At 43.3% G+C, this 20,622-nt stretch overlaps 1 protein-coding gene across 1 annotated transcript in view; it reads right to left on the bottom strand.

Moving 5' to 3' along the window:
- Positions 1-677: 677 nt before the first annotated feature.
- Positions 678-20,622, bottom strand: part of PANK2 (pantothenate kinase 2) — a 35,381-nt gene continuing 15,436 nt past the window's right edge. The window contains 6 exon segments of the mRNA XM_050745223.1: positions 678-1,236; positions 6,264-6,389; positions 8,027-8,150; positions 12,803-12,979; positions 14,622-14,875; positions 16,653-17,005. Of these exon segments, the coding sequence (XP_050601180.1) occupies positions 1,186-1,236; positions 6,264-6,389; positions 8,027-8,150; positions 12,803-12,979; positions 14,622-14,875; positions 16,653-17,005 (1,085 nt within the window). The 3' untranslated portion in view covers positions 678-1,185.

The following is a 20,622-nucleotide window of genomic DNA, read 5'->3' as shown; positions in this document are numbered from 1 at the left end:
TAGCCCCAGCTGGAGCGCAGATGCCTCTGCTGCCCCCAAGCGGCTGGCTGGCACCCTGCCCATCCCTCCCTGACCGCAGCCTTAAACTGCGGGGAGGCTGCAGAGCCTTGGGGTTTTCCTTCCTGGTCCAAGGCTGCTTTGTACAGACCCGTCCTTGCCTTCAACAGCAATATGGGCACCACTTAAGACCTCAGATATGAAAGGTGCATTCTCTCCTTGGGAAAGGCTTCTGAAATTATTCTGCACAGCAGAAAGAAAAGCTTCAGCCCCTACCAAGAGCACCTGCAGCCTGGCACTCAGGCAGTCTTCTGAGCCTCACCTCCCAGTGCCACAGTGCCCTGAAGGACCCCCAACTCCCCATGAGTTCTTTGACCGACACCTCAGTTCTTCCGTTTCTACTTAGCCTGAAAGAAAAACCAGATTCTCCCTGATCCCCTGAGGAGGTGTTGATTCTAGTGGCCCTTCTGACTCATATTAGTCTTCCAGATTGTGCTGGTTCTGCCAGTGTACCCACTTTCATCAGAACAGTCCTCCCACTACCCAAGGAAATTCTGCCAAGAAAAGAAGTCCTGTCTTTCCAGACATTCATTCCCAGGATTTAGTGTAAAGTACGTGGAACTGCCCTTCCAAAAACTGCTTGTTAAGTTTCAGGTACACAATTAACCTGCCCAATTAAGTTTGCAGAACCTTGAAATAAAACATGTTTTACAGTTAAGTTCACACACAGGCTTAATGCAAACCAGAGTAATGCACAGATGATTGCCAAGACCATACTGACAAATTGTGATTAGATTTTAACATATCGTAGCCTGCCTTACATTCAGCAAGTTCAAACAGGACACAAAACCACAGTCAACTGAACACAGAGCAGCTCTCTTCTAAAGCATCTCCAGTGAGTGATGCAGAGATTTCAAAAATACAAAGCAGGCAACTTATATACAGCAAATCCTCACACTGCTTGGACATGGGCCACTTTTTTGTTGTTTTTAATATATCTTTCCTTCCTGGTTGCTAGTTTAGACTGAATTCTTAAGGATTTATCTTGATGACTTAGAAAAATACACGCATCCTTTCTCACTTTGTTTCAGGTAGTGCACAGTCATGAAATTGAGTAAGTCTCTTAAAGAAATGAAAGTCCACAGATCCCATGGTGGAAGGTTTCAGGAACCCCTCCCCAGGTAACGATCAGGGGATCTTCAACAGCTCAAGGAGTGCTCCAACAGCTCCAAAATAACCCTGAAAGAAAATACACCAAAAATAAGTGCAATTTTCCTTAGACTTATTCAGCTCACCTTACATGTGATGACTAGTGTTAAAGCCAACACTGCCCTTCACACAGCATACCCATTTCCTGAGCACCCCAGAAGGGCCAAGGCCAGCCTGGGAGCACAGATGCCCTAAGGAGTCCCTGTCTGGGGAGGGGGCTGGATGTCCTAGACTATCCAAGCACTTCAGACCACTGTGATAAGAGCAAAACCAAACCCGCAGAGGGGCCGATAGGAGCTATGAGGCTAGCAGCAGCTCAGTTACCTCTGGTAAGAGACAGAAACTGACTTGTATTTCTGGGGAATGAGGTGAGAAGCAGCAGAGGCCTGGAGCATTTCTAGACAACTAAGGAATGAAGGCGAGGTGGGATGTGAAGTGCAATGAAGCAGGTGCAGTTGGGGGGTGGGTCACAGACGGTGAGAGCCCGACTGGGCTGGGGGAGGGAGGGAGAGTAAGAGATAAGATGGATTCAAGATTCACCCCTAACAGAGGACAGGACAGCAGGAGGGGGGGCAGTATCCCCGAGAATGGGGACACAGGAGTAAGAGACATGGAGAGCAAGGCTGGTGGGTGAGTTCCCTACAGGACATGAGACGCTAAGGTGCCCACAGCAGCCAAGCAGCTGTGCCCGGGTGGTCACCAGATACCTGGATCACTGGCCCAGAAGCCAGAGGGGACAAGGATGGGGGGGGGGCCCAACATCCCTGAGAATGGGGACACAGGAGTAAAAGATGTGGAGAGCAAGGCCAGTGGGTGAGTTCCCTACAGGACATGAGAAGCTGAGGTGCCCACAGCAGCCAAGCAGCTGTGCCCAGGTGGTCACCAGACACCTGGATCACTGGCCCAGAAGCAGGGAGCATAGGAAGGAACACCACCACCCAGAGGCAACGTGGAGAGGCACAGAACAAAGAGCAAACTCTGAGGAAGCACGGAGGTTCCTGAGGGAGGGCAGCCCTCAGCCCTCCTGAGACACAGAAGCAGCAGCTGAGAGAGGACAAGCACTGTGCTGTCTCCAGAAGCAAGCAGTCTGGTCACATGCAAGCAAGAACTCACAACCAAAACACAGGAATAGCACATTAGAGAAAACGAGGCAAACCCCATAATGACAGAAAAGAGAATGGTAGCAAGAATCAGAGGTAAATCCTAAAACGATGCAGAATCTATCAGGGTCTCCAACCCGTAAGGTAAGGTATCAGACTACTTTTTAAAATAAATAACCAAATAAGGAATGAGAAGATCCTGAAAGACTTGTGTATGGATTTTTAAAAAATAAACAGGCCGGGCGCAGTGGCTCAAGCCTGTAATCCCAGCACTTTGGGAGGCCGAGACGGGTGGATCACGAGGTCAGGAGATCGAGACCATCCTGGCTAACACGGTGAAACCCCGTCTCTACTAAAAAATACAAAAAACTAGCCGGGTGAGGTGGCGGGCGCCTGTAGTCCCAGCTACTCGGGAGGCTGAGGCAGGAGAATGGCGTGAACCCGGGAGGCGGAGCTTGCAGTGAGCTGAGATCATGCCACTGCACTCCAGCCTGGGCGACAGAGGGAGACTCCATCATAAAAAAATAAAAATAAAAATAAAAAAATAAAATAAACAAGTCTCTGAAACATCATAAATAACCACTCTATCTTTCACGAAAAGCTTCTTCAAGAAACGTGATCAAACAAAAGAGGCCAAAGCCTTTCTTGTCACACCCTAGTTGGCAATTTAAAAGAAAGGCATACTGGCCGGGCACAGTGGCTCACAGCTGTAACCCAGCACTTTGGGAGACTAAGGCAGGTGGATCACTTGAGGTCTGGAGTTCAACACCAGCCTGGCCAATATGGCAAACCCCGTGTCTCTACTAAAAATACAAAAATTAGTCAGGTGCTGTGGTATGTGCCTGTAGTCCCAGCTACTCAGGAGGCTTAGACAAGAGAATCACCTGAACCCAGGAGGCAGAAGTTAAAGTGAGCCAAGACTGTGCCACTGTACTCTGGCCTGGCTGACAGAGGGAGACCCCATCTCAAAAAACAAAAACAAACAAATAAAAGAAAGGCATATTGACCATCTTTGGTTTTGGTGTGTATAAATAAAATAAAGGCAGCCACACCAATCTGTGATGTGAGGCAGCCAGCAGCTACAGGACAAAGCACAATGGAAATACAGAGGCAAGGGTATTTGTCTTAAGAGTTCACTATACAGTCTGTTTTAGGTAGCTTTCTGTACCTTTTATAATAAAATACAGAAGATAAAGTCAACCATTGTATATACATATATATACACAGAGAGAGAGAGAGAGGGGTCCACTGAAGACTGGGATGCTACTATCGAGACAGAAACAGGTGGTTATAAACTATAACATGCTAAGATGAGAGTAAAGGAAGAAAAGAGGAAAGGCTTGAGAGAATCTATAGGAAGCTTTCACAAGAAAAGTTAAAGTGACTTCAATGTGAGGGCAAGAAAATATTTCAAGGCTCAGAGAGGCTGAAGTAATCAAAGTTCCACAAGTACAGAGATCAACAAAAGAGTCAAAGGCCTGAATGCAAATGGAAAACACAGGGACAAATGGACCAGCAAAGCTAACCAGTGGGAAAAACAAAGTCAGCGAGCAATAAGGACAAAATGCAACCAAGAATTTCACAAAGGGCTTATAACTATTATGACATGACGGTATCGGTCTGGTGTTTTGTTTTTGAGATGGAGTTTCGCTCTTGTTGCCCAGGCTGGAGTGCAGTAGCGCGTCTCGGCTCACTGCAACCTCTGCCTCCCGGGTTCAAGCGATTCTCCCACCTCAGCCTCTCAAGTAGCTGAGATTACAGGCATGTGCTACCACGCCCAGCTAATTTGTGTGTGTGTGTGTTTTTTTTTTTTTTTTTTTGAGACGGAGTCTCGCTCTGTCGCCCAGGCTGGAGTGCAGTGGCCGGATCTCAGCTCACTGCAAGCTCCGCCTCCCGGGTTTACACCATTCTCCTGCCTCAGCCTCCCGAGTAGCTGGGACTACAGGCGCCCACCATCTTGCCCGGCTAGTTTTTTGTATTTTTTAGTAGAGACGGGGTTTCACTGTGTTAGCCAGGATGGTCTCGATCTCCTGACCTCATGATCTGCCCGCCTCGGCCTCCCAAAGTGCTGGGATTACAGGCTTGAGCCACCATGCCCGGCCTAATTTTTGTATTTTTTGTAGTGACAGGGCTTTTCCATGTTGGTCAGGCTGGTCTCAAACTCCTGACCTGGTGATCCACCCACCTCGGCCTCCCAAAGTGCTGGGATTACAGGCGTGAGCCACTGCGCCTGGCCTGTTTGGTGTTTTTGTCTGTTTTGTTGTTTTGTTTTTTGTTTTTGAGACAGAGTCTCGTTCTGTTGCCCAGGCTGTAGTACAGTGGTGTGATCTCAACTCACTGCAACCTCCGCCTCCCAAGTTCAAGAGATTCTCCTGTCTCAGCCTCCCGAGTAGCTGGGATTACAGGCACCCGCCATTGCACCCAGCTAATTTTTGTATTTTTAGTAGAGATGGGGTTTTGCCATGTTGGCCAGGCTGGTCTCAAACTCCTGACCTCAGGTGATCTGCCCATCTCAGCCTCCCAAAATGCTGGGATTACAGATATGAGCCACCGCACCCAGCCTGTTTTTTGTGGTTTTTTTAAGGTTAACTTAAAAAACTAGTCTCCATGTTCTACCTAGGAAAAGGTTAAACAAGAGGCAGAAATAAAGCAGAAAAAGATCTAACATTCGAGTTTTTAAAATTCTAATATAAAGCAAAATAAAATAAATCTGAGATCACAAAAAAAAGATGTATACAGAAACACTATGAACTGTAAGAAACTTAATGGCAATTCAGTGCTGGTTTACAAATACAGTAATGCTAGAATTTTAAAACTAAGTTAGATGACTTCAATTTTAAGCTTTTTGATAATGGGATTTGTGTACTTTGGACTTCAACTATGAACTAAAGCAATTTAAAGAGAAAAAGTAATCTAGCACTTCAAATCTGTGCTACTATCTGGACTTTGATTTCCTTTAATTGATATAGACTATTTAACTAAATATGCAATACAATTCTGAAAAATGTTCATCATAACAATATCTAAAATCCAAGAACAGTTGAAATAATAGTTCAATTGACCCACAACCAAGAAGGGAAGAACGAACCCTATCCTCTTTCCACACCTCTGCTTCTTTTCCCCAACAGGAAAAGTAAGAGTGCTTTCCAAGACAGGCTATGAGGTTGAGCAATCTGATTCTTTTCCATTCCATCATTTCCAGCCTGTCTACAATTGTACTTAAGTTCTTATGATAGTGTGGTTCTAGTCTGACAGGTTTACTGATCTATTCATTTTTACAACATGCATCTTAAATAACTGGCACAAGAATTACAATATATAAAAATTGGCATTGAAAAAAATGAAAAAAACCAGAACCCAGAGTAATGGCACAGTCAGTGCAATAGAAAAAATATAAAGGACAGTTCAGACAAAAATGTGGCATCAGAAATATAGGGGAATGTTCATCAAGGGTTTTTCTCTAAAATTCCTAAGCTTACGATTAAATTAACCCAAAATCTACCTTGCATTAGTATCAGGGAAGAAACAGCTTTCGAATGTTACAAAGTTAAACTACCAAAAAAGGTGGGCACAGTGGCTCACACCTGTAATCCTGGAACTTTGGGAGGCCAAGGAGGGCAGATCACTTAAGGTCAGGAGTTTGAGATCAGTCCAGCTTGGCCAACTAAAAGTACAAAAATTAGCAGGGTGTGGTGGCGCACGCTTGTAATCCTAGCTACTTAAGAGACTGAGGTGGGAGGATTGCTTGAACCCAGGAGGCAGAGGCTGCAGTGAGCCCCGAGACTGCACCACTGCACTCCAGTCTGGGTGACAGAGCGAGACTCCATCTCGAAAAAACAAAAAACAAAAGAAACACTGCAGCCCATCTCCCCTCCACCCTCTACCTCAAGTTCCATGACAGTGTGACCCGCAAGCCCTCTGTGTACATAATATATCACAAAGAACAAGTCAGCTTACCTCGTGTTCCGAAAAAAGTGCTTTCAACTGCCCCTTGGACCAATAATCCAAAGCATATGCCAAAAGCCGCATGGCGATCGTATTAATTCTCAAGAAATTTCCAACAAATACCACCTGGTTAATGTTCTGAGCACACCAAAAAAAGGCAATTAGTTGTCATCTTAATTCCTATTTTCTCATAAAAGCTACCCCAAATAGAGCACCATGTGCATAGCTCTTAGCAACAATTTGACTGCTGATCAAATTTAGTCCAGTTGGTCTAGGGCTACTTAAACCTGATCCCCAGACAACTCTGGACCCACTGCAAAGCATGCTAGATAATGTCACAGGAGAGGAAAACAGATTAGGAAAAACATTTGTATTAAATATGACCAGTAATAACTAGTTTTAAATACAATGTTTTATACAGAGAAGTTAAAAAAACAAACAAACAAAAACCAGTATGACCCCAATCCAAAAGGACAGTGACACAAACAGGCAAAGTATACAAGCAATATAACACACAGGGAAAAAATCAAACCACTTGTTATCAAAGTAAAATTTTAGACCTATTAAGCTAGCAAAAAAAAGCAACTGAAATTCCACCACCAATGTCAGTAAAGTTGTAGTAAAATTAATCCACTCATTCACTGCTAAAGATGATCTAAACTGGTGCAGCCCTTGTGCAAAGCATCATGACGATAAATGTCAAAATTCATGAGCATGATCATTTCTGTAGACCAGAAATCTCACTCCTAAGTAAGCCCCATATCAAGAATAAAATTCAACCAAAGAATAACTTCATGCTTAAAAATGCTTACTGCCAAGTTATCAGCAAGCAACCGAATGCCAAGCTCTATGTTGTTTAATATAAAATAACTCGATCAAATAAATATACAGCCATGAAATGTGTAATATTTAAGTACAAAATACAAATTGTGGTATGCACACCAACTAAAATTTCTGAAAATACATAAGCACAGGAAAGGGAACATACAATAAAGAAAAAAAGTAGTTATGATATTCAAACAAAGAAATGTTTAATTACTTGATGTTGATACAGTATTTTTTCACTTAAAATGAGACAAATCCTTTGTGCCTTTTGAGGTTTCCTTTTAAGCTCCATGCCTGTATCATCTATTTAAAGGATAACTTTTTAAAAATAAAAATAAAAGAATAATTTAACAACTGTACACACAGGGACAAGCCATAAGCTGCACCAACTGGATCCTAGATCCTCTTTCCCCAAGGGCAGCCCATTCTTGGTTCTTTCATAGCCCTGTACAATGCTGCTTGACCTGAATGCTACAAGGCAGCACTGTAAAGAAGCTGAAAGCACAAAGACACAGCTCTGCTGAGGTGGGGGAGCCAAGGAGGGCACTCCTCGGCCTGCTCAGTCTTCTCCCAGCTTCAGTGACTTCCTCTGGATTCCTCCCTAGGGCCTCTAGAGCTCAGCGGTGAGTGTGGAGTCTACATTCAGCATCGTTATCCATCATCACCCCCAACAGTCCCCAGTATCTGGAACACTGGCTACCTTCTACTCTTCCTCTACTTTGTCCTCAAAATATGTCATTTTACCTCTAGACAAGTAGCAATGTTTATCTTCAGTTAAAAAAAAAAGATGATGATTAATCTCTATTTGAAGAGTTTTAACTTCGTGCTAAAACAAACCCCACCCCAAATGACTACATTTAGGCACTGTTCTGAGAAGACAGACATATGGTGGGGCCCACTTAAGTTCAGTTTTTTCCTTAGAGCAATTAAAGAAACCCATGTCCCCTTACTTCATTAAGGGCACACATTCTTGCTATTGAGCCAATGTTGTTGGTGATGGTGATCAAAGTCGCTCTGGCAAGGTCCTCTTTACTAACCGCCTCTCGCTTCTCCTTGCTCATCATGTTTCCAAAGCTGTGATGGGGGGAAAAAAAATTCCCATTGCTAAACCAAAAGCAACAAAGCCCAACAGAACTTGAATGTTACTTTATTGAAATAAAATTAGCTTTTAGGGCAACATTGTTGAAATCTTCAAACTTTCTATTTTGCAATAATAGAGCATCTGCTCAAAGAGAAATGCAGCTTCAAATAGAGCCCTCAAACAATCTAAATGAGCAGACAGCTTTCCCTGCGGTTTCTACTAAAGTCGAGCTTTGATACCAGATATTCACACATTCAGTTAGAATCTCATCAGATGCACTGGAAGGCACCATTGCTCCTGCAACCAGACAGTTCCAGGACAACACCTCTAACAGCCATTCATCTCAACTGCACAGCTGTTCCACTCAAATGGTCACATGCACATCCAGTAAACTGTTCCATCAGAGCAGAGCAAAGCACAGACAGCTGAGTCCCAGAGTGAGCTACTTAAGAGTTTCAGGTTTCCCTACAAGATAAAAGTACTTCAATGTACATGCCGAGCAGAACTGCTACAATAATTTGCCAATCAGAAAAGGAAGTGATGACCAATGAGCAAATGTTACAAACACAGAAAATGAAATCAAAGCATTTAGCAAGTGTCTAAACTTAGTAAACAAGCATGTATATAAGTGATTTTTCTATTAGTAAAAGCCATGTGCCCCAACATACGAAAAACAATTATACTTCTAAACGATCTCAAAATGGAGACAACGATTTCATTTATAATAGCATCAGAGAATAAAACGCTTACAGATATATCTAACAAAAGTGTAACACCTGTACAATAAAATCTACAAAACACCGTTGAAAGAAAGCAAAGATCTAAATAAATGCAAAGGCATTCCATCTTTTTGGATCAGAAGACTCTGTATTAGGATGGCAATACTCTCCAAATTGGCCAAAAGATTCAACGCAATCTCTATTAAAATCCCAATTGTCTTATTTATAGACCTTGCCAAGTTAACCCTAAAATTCATACCCTCAAGGTACCCAGAATAGCCAAAATAATCTTGAAAAAAGAACAACTTGGATGACTCACACTTTCTTACTTCAGAACTTAATACAAAGCTACAGTATCAAGGCAATGCGGTAATGGCATAAAAACAGATATATATATCAATGGCACAGAACTTATCGAGTCCAGGAATAAACCCAAACATCTATGGTCAACTGATTTTTGACAAAGGGGGCAAGAGAATTTAACAGGGAAAGAATCATCTTTTTAACAAATGGTACTAGGATAACTGGACATCCACACACAAATGAACTTGGACCTCCACCTCACACCATACACAAAAGTTATTCAAAATGTATCAAATATAAGAGCTAGATATCAGAGCTAAAACCATCGGGCGCAGTGGCTCACGCCTGTAATCCCAGCACTTTGGGAGGTCGAGGCGGACGGATCACGAGGTCAAGAGATGAGACCATCCTGGACAATATGGTGAAACCCTGCCTCTACTAAAAATACAAAAATGGCCGGGCGCGGTGGCTCAAGCCTGTAATCCCAGCACTTTGGGAGGCCGAGACGGGAGGATCACAAGGTCAGGAGATCGAGACCATCCTGGCTAACATGGTGAAACCCCGTCTCTACTAAAAATACAAAAAACTAGCCGGGCGAGGTGGCGGGCGCCTGTAGTCCCAGCTACTCGGGAGGCTGAGGCAGGAGAATGGTGTAAACCCGGGAGGCGGAGCTTGCAGTGAGCTGAGATCCGGCCACTGCACTCCAGCCTGGGGGACAGAGCGAGACTCCGTCTCAAAAAAAAAAAAAAAATAAAAAATTAGCTGGGCGTGGTGGTATGCACTGTAGTCCCAGTTACTCGGGAGGCTGAGGCAGGAGAATCGCTTGAACCTGGGAGGCGGAGGTCGCAATGAGCTGAGATCGCGCCACCGCACTCTAGCCTGGTGACAGAGCAAGATTCTATCTCAAAATAAAATAAAATAAAATAATAATAATAATAATATGGCCGGGCACGGTGGCTCAAGCCTGTAATCCCAGCACTTTGGGAGGCCGAGACGGGCGGATCACGAGGTCAGGAGATCGAGACCATCCTGGCTAACACAGTGAAACCCCGTCTCTACTAAAAATACAAAAAAACTTAGCCGGGCGAGGTGGCAGGCGCCTGTAGTCCCAGCTACTCGGGAGGCTGAGGCAGGAGAACGGCGTGAACCCGGGAGGCGGAGCTTGCAGTGAGCTGAGATCCAGCCACTGCACTCCAGCCTGGGTGACAGAGCGAGACTCCGTCTCAAAAAAAAAAAAAAATAATAATAATAATAATAATAATAAAATAAAAGAGCTAAAACTATAAAACTCTCAGAAGAAAAAAAAAATTCTTCATGATCTTAAATTAGGCAATTCTTCATTATCTTAGATTTCTTACATATAACACCAAAAGCACAAGTGATAGATGATAGATAAGATTAACTTCATCAAAATTTAAAATTTCCATGCTGCAAAGGATACCGTCAAGGAACTGAAAAGACAACTAACAAAATGGGACAAAATATTTGCAAATTATGTATCTAATAAGGGACTTGTATCCAGAACTCAATAATAAAAAGACAATCCAACTAAAAACTTAGCAATAGACTTGAGCAGATATTTCTCCAAAGACTACAGAGCGATGGCCAGTAAACACATGAAAAGATGTTCGGGCTGGGCACGGTGGCTCACACCTGTAATCCCAGCACTTTGGGAGGCCGAGATGGGTGGATCACTTGAGGTCAGGAGTTCGAGACCAGCCTGGCCAACATGGCGAAACCGCACCTCTACTAAAAATACAGAAATTAGCCAGGCATGTTGGCATAATTTGCAGGTGTGCCTGTAATCCCAGCTACCTGGGAGGTGAAGCAGGAGAATCGCTTGAACCCAGGAGGTAGAGGTTTCAGTGAGGCAAGATGGTGTCACTGCACTCCAGCCTGCGCAACAGAGTGAGACTTTGCCACACACACAAAAAAGGTGTTCAGTCAGGCGTGATGGCTCACACCTGTAATCCCAACATGTTGGGAAGCCAAGGTGGGAGTGGGAGGATCACTTGAGACCAGGACAGCCTAGGCAACATAGAAAGACCCTATCTCTACAAAAAATAAACTAGGCAAGGCAGTGCACAGCTATAGTCCTAGTGACTCAGGAGGCTGAGGCAGGAGAAACACGAGCCCAGGAGATCAAGGCTGTAATGAGCTATGATCGCAACACTGCACTCTCACTCACGTGGGCAACAGGGCGAGACCCTGCCTCTTAAAAAATAAAAACACTACAAGATATTACTTCACTCCTATTAAGACAACTAAAACCAAGAAGACAGACAGTAAGTGTTGACAAGAAATTTAAACATTCATAACCTGCCAAGACTGTAAAATGGGACTGCCACTTTGGAAAACAGTGTAGCAGTTCCTCAAAAGATTAAACATTAAGTTATCATATGACTCAGCAATTCTCCTCTCAGGTATATACCCAAAAGAATTAAAAATATATGTGCATACATACAAAGACTTACACATAAATGTTCAACATTATAACCAAAAAAAGGAAACAACCCAAATGTTCATCAACCAATAAATGGATAAAATGTAGTTATTATCCACATAATGAAATATCATGTGGCAGCAGGGCACGGTGGCTCACGCTTGTAATGCCAGCACTTCGGGAGGCTGAGGCAGGCGGATCACCTGAGGTCAGGAGTTGGAGACCAGCCTGGCCAACATGGAGAAATCCCTTCTCTACTAAAAAAAAAAACAAAATTAGCCAGGCTTGGTGGCGCATGCCTGTAATCCCAGCTACTCAGGAGGCTGAGGCAGGAGAATTGCTTGAACCCAGGAGGCGGGGGTTGCAGTGAGCCGAGATCACACCATTGCACTCCAGCCTGGGCAAAAAGAGCAAAACTCCGTCTCAGAAAAAAAAAAAAAGAAAGAAAAAAGAAATATTATTTGGCAATAAAAAGGAATAAAGTACTGATTCACACTGTAATGTGAATGTTTGAAAACATTATGCTAAACGAAGAAGTAATCACAAAAGATCACATACTGTATGATACCACTTAAATGTTCAGAAGAGGCAAACCTACAGAGACACAAAATAAATTACTGTTTGACAGGGGCTATGGGGGGAATGGAGAGTGGCAGCTAATGAATATAAGGTTTCTTTCTAGGATGATAAAAATGTCCTAAAATCGGGATTACAGTGATGGTTGCGCAATCCTGTAAATATACTAGAAATCACGAAATTGTACACTTTAAACAGGTGACTTTATAGTACGTAAATTATATCTCAATAGAGCTTTTTTAAAAAATATGCCCATTATTTTATCTCTGTATTTCTTTTGTTTGTTTTTGGGACGGAGTCTCACTGTGTCACCCAGGCTGGAGTGCAGTGGCGTGATCTCAGCTCACCGCAACCTCTGCCTCCAGGGTTCAAGTGATTCTCCTGCCTCAGCCTCCCAAGTAGCTGGGTCTACAGGTGCAAACCACCATGCCCGACTAATTTTTGTATTTTTAGTAGGGACGAGGTTATGCTATGTTGACCAGGCTGGTCTCGAACTCTTGACCTCATGATCTGCCCGCCTCGGCCTCCCAAAGTGCTGGGATTACAGGCATGAGCCCCTGCGCCCGGCCCTCCTGTATTTCTTAGAACACACATGCCCCCTTACCTTGAAGCCACAGCCCAGCCTGGCAGTCCAAACCTCTCATAGTCCCCTCCATAAATATCTCGTACTAGTTTATCCACTTTGGTGCTATCTCCACGAGATGCCATTTCAAGAGCTTCTTCAAAAGTGGTACAGCCAGTAAGAAGACAACAGAGACCAAAAAAAGTTCCTCCTCCAAGACTATGATTTAAAAAAGTAACACAGTATTGTAACATTTTAAAAAATAAGAACAGGAAGTTAACATTTATGAACCCAAAACCATATTCACATATCCAACCCAATCATGCAAATGTCACTGGCAGGAAACAAGTCTGTGAAAAGATAAGGTGCCTGATATATACCTTTAAGACACATATGCATGTGAGCCAACATGCAAAGTCCAAACTACAGGGCCCATGTCCCCAGAGCAGTCTGGCTGGCTGCCAAGTATGAAGAGCCTCAAGTGCAAATTAGCCCTACATGCCTGGGGTCATGCTAACACCTCCTCCCCTTCCCTCTCCAAGTACATTCCCTGAGTCATTCTCATCTGAGCACCTTGTCACCCTGGCTTATCAGTGCACCCCCCATCATACTCCTCCTGCAATGTGTTTTGTCACAAAAAATTACTCCTCTATTTAAATCACAACTGCTTTTTAAAAAATTTGTTTATCCCAACCCCAGATCCCTGTTTTTGTTTTTCCTGAAGTGACTTCTGACCCTTAAGCCGAAACATTTTCTTTCATCTAATCCTTTTTTTTTTTTTTTGAGATGGAGTTTAGCTCTTGTTGCCCAGGCTGGAGTACAATGGCACGATCTTGGCTCACCACAATCTCTGCCTCCTCGTTCAAGTGATTCTCCTGCTTTGGCCTCCCAAGTAGCTGGGATTACAGGAATGTGCCACCATGCCCGGCTAATTTTGTATTTTTAGTAGAGACGGGGTTTCTCCATGTTGGCCAGGTTGGTCTTTAACACCCTACCTCAATGCGCCCGCCTCGGCCTCCCAAAGTGCTGGGATTACAGGTGTGAGCCACTGTGCCCAGCCCTAATTCTCTCTTTTCTTTTCTTTTTTTTTTCCTGAGACGGAGTCTCACTCTGTCACCCAGGCTCGAGTGCAGTGGCACAATCTCAGCTCACTGCAACCTCCACCCTCTGAGTTCAAGCAATTCTCCCGCCTCAGCCTCCTGAGTAGCTGGGATTATAGGCGCCTGCCACTGCGTCCGGCTAATTTTTGTATTTTTACTAGAGATGGGGTTTCACCATGTTGGCCAGGCTGATCTTGAACTTCTGACCTAGTCATCCACCTGCCTCGGCCTCCCAAAGCACTGGGATTACAGGCATGAGCCACCACGCCTGGCTAATCCTCTCTTTTCATACTACCTTCCCTCAATAATTTTTCTACTGATTAGTACATATCAACTTCTGAATCACATACCTAGAATAAATCATTATTCTACACACACATATATGTGTGTAGAAGCATGAAATTTACACAGGTTTCAAAGCTAGGTCCTTTCCCATGCCTTCTCCTTACAGATGCTGCCTAATAACTTTAGCTACTTTGTGTATGCACACCATAAACTATCTGAGGGCAAGGGCTACAACGAGTCTGCTGGCGCGACCGTTTAGGAAACACCTAGGATAGTAAGTCTTGAACAGTAGAGATTAAAGAAAACTGGGTCATAAAATCAGAATTTTCAAAGAGAAACATTTGTTTGCATAATCTAGAAACACTTAAATCTTTCACCTAGCAGGTTCTCGAAGGTATAGTTAGTTACATGTAATACCTGAAAACTCAGCCCGTTATGATACTAAGAATAAACAATGAGTTTTATATACAACTTACCTAGTACCTGTGACCCGTTTGTAATTATCTTTGGAATATACTGCTAAGATGCTAACCCCTGAGCCAATGTTCACCAGAAGCAGAGGATATGGATTTTTCAAATCAAATGGTAACTTCTGACACTTTTCAGAATCAGCAGGGTTTTCAAAGTAATAGCACTGTGACCGTCCATTGAATCCAACTGAGTCAATGTATAAAATTCCTTTTATCAAGCAATCTAGTTCATCCAGTTTGCAAAGCTGAAGATCACCTATCTGTAATGAAATAAGAATGTACTCAGACTTTTTAATAACCCAAGAGAAACAAAAATTCCATTCAGTAAGACATCCCCACTACGTGAAACAAACCATAAAAGTGCACTCACAGATGTGTATTATTTGTGCATGCTTTAAGAACAGATTTAGGAGCAAACATAGGGATAGAATGCTGAGACAGACTCCTGCTACCACAGAGCCAAATACACTCTACATAGAAACTACTGCAGCAGCTGAATAAGTGTGACCAAAAAAAACCCCACAGTATTTATCAACCTTCAAGCAGAAATCCAGATCTCTGCTTACAGGGACAAAGGGGCTGAAGCGCAGCTCAGGCTACAGCACTATCAGAAACCACCTGGTGACACAGGGCAGGAGCCACAAGGACTGTGACAGAGGACCATCTCAAGACTTTGGAGCAGTATCAAAAGAGGCCATACATTATTCAACAATCTGAAGCCAAAAGGCTGAAAGTATCCAGTAAGAAGGTAAGATTTTTTTTTTCACTATCTAAACCAGCTACAGCTTCTTGGGAGGGAGGGGAATTTTAGCAGTCAAAATTTGAGCTGTTTTATAATCAATTAATTCCATTTAAATAATAGAGGAATGACTAAGTTATTATTTGTATTACGGAGCACTGTATAGCAACTAAAAATGAAGAGGATTGGCCGGGCGTGGTGGCTCACGCCTGTAATCCCAGCACTTTGGGAGGCTGAGGCGGGCAGATCACCTGAGATCAGGAGTTCGAGACCAGCCTGACCAACACAGAGAAACCCTGTCTCTACTAAAAATACAAAATTAGCCGGGTGTGGTGGCACATGCCTGTAATCCCAGCTACTTGGGAGGCTGAGGCAGGAGAATTGCTTGAACCCAGGAGGTGGAAGCTGTGTTGAGCCGATATCGTGCCATTGCACTCCAGCCTGGGAACAAGAGTGAAACTCCATCTCAAGAAAAAAAAAAGGCAGAATCTCTTTTGGACTAATGTTCTCTCATTAAGCGACAGAAAAACACAGTCAGTCACTGAAGACATTTTCAATCTGTATTGCACCCTGAAGGTCAGGATCTTGGCCAATTCATTTGTCAGTTCTCTGGCCTACCCCCACCATCCACCCTGAAAGGACCTAGCCTCAAGGCCTTGCTCATAATGTTCACCAGTGTTCACTCAAAAAAAGCAAGATAGAGCGCCTGGCAGCACGCCCCAGGGGCCAGACATGGTGGCAAGACTCCAGTTAAGTGTGCAGCACAGAACATATCAGAAAGCATTCTGGGAGAGAAGGGCTCTGCAGTTACCCATCTCAGACCAGCCCTGAGCCTGAAAACACCACTTTTGACCAGAGTTCCTTATTTTTTCAGTTGGTGAACATGCCGGGAAACTGAGGGAGACAAGAGAAATTATGTGGTAGACAAGATTGAAAACAATTTCATGACATGAAATGATTTTTTAAAATTATATTTCAATCTCATTTTTCATGATCTAATGATGTTCCTTGTAGGTACTTTCTTCCTCAACATACAGCAGATGCCCTAATTTTTCATAGTAAAGGAACAACAAAATGCTACCCTTTTAGTGGCTCTGATTGTCATCCATATCCATATATCTGAACTATACAACCACCTCTAGACGGCTACATTCTATCACTAGTGTACCCTTTAATCTTCATTTGACTCAAGAAAATTCAAGTTCTACTAGAGATGGAAATTATTTCACCACTTGTTACTGGCATTATTTTTAACAATCAAATTACCATAAATTGTATATAAGCTAAAAAATGCATACTGTGAGAAAATCCTGCTCAAATTTGTACGCTCCACCTCCAGTGGCACAAAAGACAGTGTGGAGACTCGAGAAGTTTTTATCTCTGCCCATTTGAATAAAAGCAGGCATGTCATGAGTGGGAAAGCGTATAAAGTGCAGATTGCCTTTGCGTCCACACAGAGTCAGGTCCTTCAGTTCGAGGTGCACGTCCCGAATGCCTGTGGACCCATAAGCCACATTGGAGGTCAGGTACTTCCGAATGCTTTTAAGACTTTCCACTTCTTCCTCTTCTTCTTCAGCAGTGATGTCTTTGGGTTCAAAATAAACCAGCTTGACCAGAGTTCCACCGATATCCAAGCCAAACCATGGAAAAACTAAACGGGGAAGAAAAATAAGTCAGCACAGCTTTTTTCTGAAAACTAAATTTACACTTACCACAGTACCAACTTATTTCAAACCCTAGGGTTTCCAAAGAACATAATTCTACACAAAAAGGTTTTGGGGCAAAGAATTGTGATTCTGTCTTGATTTAGATGCACAACTTAAAAAAAATACTACAGCAAAGATGAAAAATAAAAATATCAAAGTATTGAGCCAACCCAATCATCCTGACAAGCCCAAACTGCATTATGAAATACTTTAACAATAACAAGCTGACTACTCATAAGCCTCAACTGTGAAAAACAAAGATTCAGAATGAAAAGCTATACTTCCTATTAGTTTAAAAAAAAAAAAATTGAGACTTCAGAGTTTTGGTTTAGCAGCAAACTAGAAACAGGAAATTCCCAACCCTATGTAACATATAACCTCCAATGGTCAATTTATCTTTCAAAATCTGATATCCCAAAAATAAAAGGTTTCAATAGACGTTATGTTAACATCGGTTCCCAAAATGTCCTTTAGGCCAAGCACAGTGGCTCACGCCTGTAATCTTAGCACTTTGGGAGGCCAAGATGGGTGGATCACCTGAGGACAAAAGTTTGAGACCAGCCTGATCAATATGGTAAAACCCCATCTCTACTAAAAATACAAAAATTAGCCAGGCACAGTGACGTGCACCTGTAGTATCAGCTACTCGGGAATTCGAAACAGAACTGCTTCAACCTGGGAGATGGAGACTGCAGTGAGCTGAGATGGCACCACTGCACTCCAGCCTGGGCAACAGAGTTGAGGCTCTGTCTCCAAAAAAAAAAAAAAAAAAGGAGAAGGGGGCCAGGCGCGGTGGCTCACGACTGCAATTCCAACACTTTGGGAGGCTGAGGCGGACGAATCACCTGAGGTCAGGAATTCGAGACCAGCCTGGCCAACATGGTGAAACCTTGTCTCTACTAAAAATACAAAAATTAGCCAGGCATGTTGGTGGGCACCTATAATCCTAGCACTCTGGAGGCTAAGGAAGGATGAGAAAGGAGAATCACTTGAACCCGGGAGGCAGAGGCTGCAGTGAGCCGAGATCATACCACTGCGCTCCAGCCTGGGTGACAGAGCGAGACTCCATCCCCAAAAAAATAAAAATAAAAATAAAAAAAGGCCAGGCATGGAGGCTCACGCCTGTAATCCCAGCACTTGGGGAGGCCAAGGCAGGTGGATCACAAGGTCAAGAGACCGAGATCATCCTGGCCAACATGGTGAAACCATCTCTACTAAAAATACAAAAATCAGTTGGCCATGGTGGTGTGCGCTTGTAGTCCCTGCTACTCCGGAGGCTGAGGCAGGAGAATCGCTTGAACCCGCGAGGCAGAAGTTGCAGTGAGCCGAGATCGCACCACTGCACTCCAGCCTTGCGACAGAACGAGACTTCATCCCAAAGAAAAAAAAAAGAAAAAGAAGGCCCGAAGAGATTGGATCAAAATGCACTACACAGACATATGGAAGGTCCCAATTTAATGAGGGCTCAAATTTAATGTGAGCCACTGCGCCCCACCTGATTTACAGTATTTTCAACTTCTGATGGATTTATGGAATGTAGCATAAACATCATACATCAAAGAGCATCTGTAAATGCTTCCCCTCCCAACCTAAATCCTAGAAATTACTAAAGATGTGGGTTTAGGCCAGGCGCGGTGGCTCACACCTGTAATCCCAGCACTTTGGGAGGTCGAGGAGGGCGTATCACCTGAGGTCAGGAGTTTGAGACCAGCCTGGCCAACATGGTGAAACCCTATCTCTACTAAAAATACAAAATTAGCCCGGCGTGGTGGCGGGCACCTGTAATCCTAGCTACTCAGGAGGCTGAGGCAGGAGAATTGCTTGAACCTGGGAGGTGGAGGTTTCAGTGAGCTGAGATTGCACTACTGCACTCCAGCCTGGGTGACACAGCAAAACTCCACCTCAGGAAAAAAAAAAAAGATTTGGGTTTATTGATATATTATTTTTTTAAATAATTCTGGGAACCAAGAAGAGATAGGAGCAGAACTAGGTTTACAGAGGCAATAACCATGCATAAGCCTCAAAAGAGGAATGCTATTAAAACTGGGATCAGCTATGAAGGTGAGACAGAGAACGTAGGGGTGTTCTATCCAAGATGTAGGTTTAGGGTGGCTACCATGGGGAAACAAAAGCAGGTCTGGTGCAGTCACAAGTGATGGTGGGGAAATGTGCCTGGGACAAGTGGAAAGGTCACTCCCTCTACTAATAACCATGTTCTATCCCCAACACCAACAGAAGCAGTATTCACTGGAAACAGGTACAGAGGCCCAGAATCAGGATGGCACTCAGGTGGCTGCTATTTCCCAGAATAAGTAAGGAGACATTTTGCCCCATATTTTGCCACACATCTCATAACTCCCCTACAATCAATTCTGACTAACTGGTAAACAGACACTGAATCCACTGGCAGAAGAACAGCAATTCTCAGAACAGCAATTCTCAAACCAGTGATTATCACTTTTACAAACTAGAAAAACTAAACTTTTTCTAGTTTGTAAAACTAAACTTTTACAAACTAGAAAAACTAAAACCACGAAAATGAGAAACTAAGTATCTGAAGAACGAGTTGCAGGAATAAACAAGAGAATCAAAAATATTCTCAGAAGTAAAATTATATCTCATCCATTAAAAAAAGCTACCATACAATCAAAAATTAAAAAACAATTGCCAGATGTGTGTGGTTGCAAAAATTAACACATGATAAAATTATATACAACTGAATACACAATGTACAAAAGAGTCTATGCAAAACTGTTTCTATTTATTTTTCACCTTTTATTTTTATTTTTAGAGACAGCATGTCACTCTGCTGCCCAGGCTGGAGTGCAATGGCTCAATCACAACTGACTGTTAACCTTGAACTCTTGGGCTCAAGCAATCCTCCTGCCTCAGCATCCCAAGTAACTACGACTACAGGAACACAACCATTCCAGCTAATTTTTTAATTTTTTGTAGAGACAAGGTCTCACTGTGCTGTCCAGGCTAGTCTCCAACTCCTGGCCTCAAACAGTCCTCCCACTTTGGCCTCCCAAAGTGCTGGGATTACAGGCCTGAGTCATCACGCCCAGCCAAAATCAGCAAAATTTACATACGGTTTGTCCATGTTAACTTCCTAACTGTGGGAAAAAATGCTCTCAAAACCAAAAAAAAAGGACAAACTACTACATAATATTCATGAATCTCAAAAATAGGCTGAGTTAATAAAACAAACCTTGCACGAAAGGCTACACGCTATATTATTCCATTTATATGAAACTTTTGAATATGCAAACTGGCCAGGCACGGTGGCTCAAGCCTGTAATCCCAGCCCTTTGGAGGCCAAGGCAGACAGATCACCTGAGGTCAGGAGTTCAAGAGCAGCCTGGCCAATATGGTTAAATCATACTGTACTAAGCATATGTACTAAAAATACAAAACTTAGGCCGGGCACAGTGGCTCACGCCTGTAATCCCAGCACTATGGGAGGCTGAGGGAGGTGGATCACAAAGTCAGGAGTTCAAGATCAGCCTGACCAACATGGTGAAACCCCGTCTCTACTAAAAATACAAAAAATTAGCCAGGC

Source organism: Macaca thibetana, chromosome 10 (genome assembly GCF_024542745.1).
Source record: "Macaca thibetana thibetana isolate TM-01 chromosome 10, ASM2454274v1, whole genome shotgun sequence".
Lineage (NCBI taxonomy): Eukaryota > Metazoa > Chordata > Mammalia > Primates > Cercopithecidae > Macaca > Macaca thibetana.
This window is presented reverse-complemented; position numbering and strand designations above follow the sequence as displayed.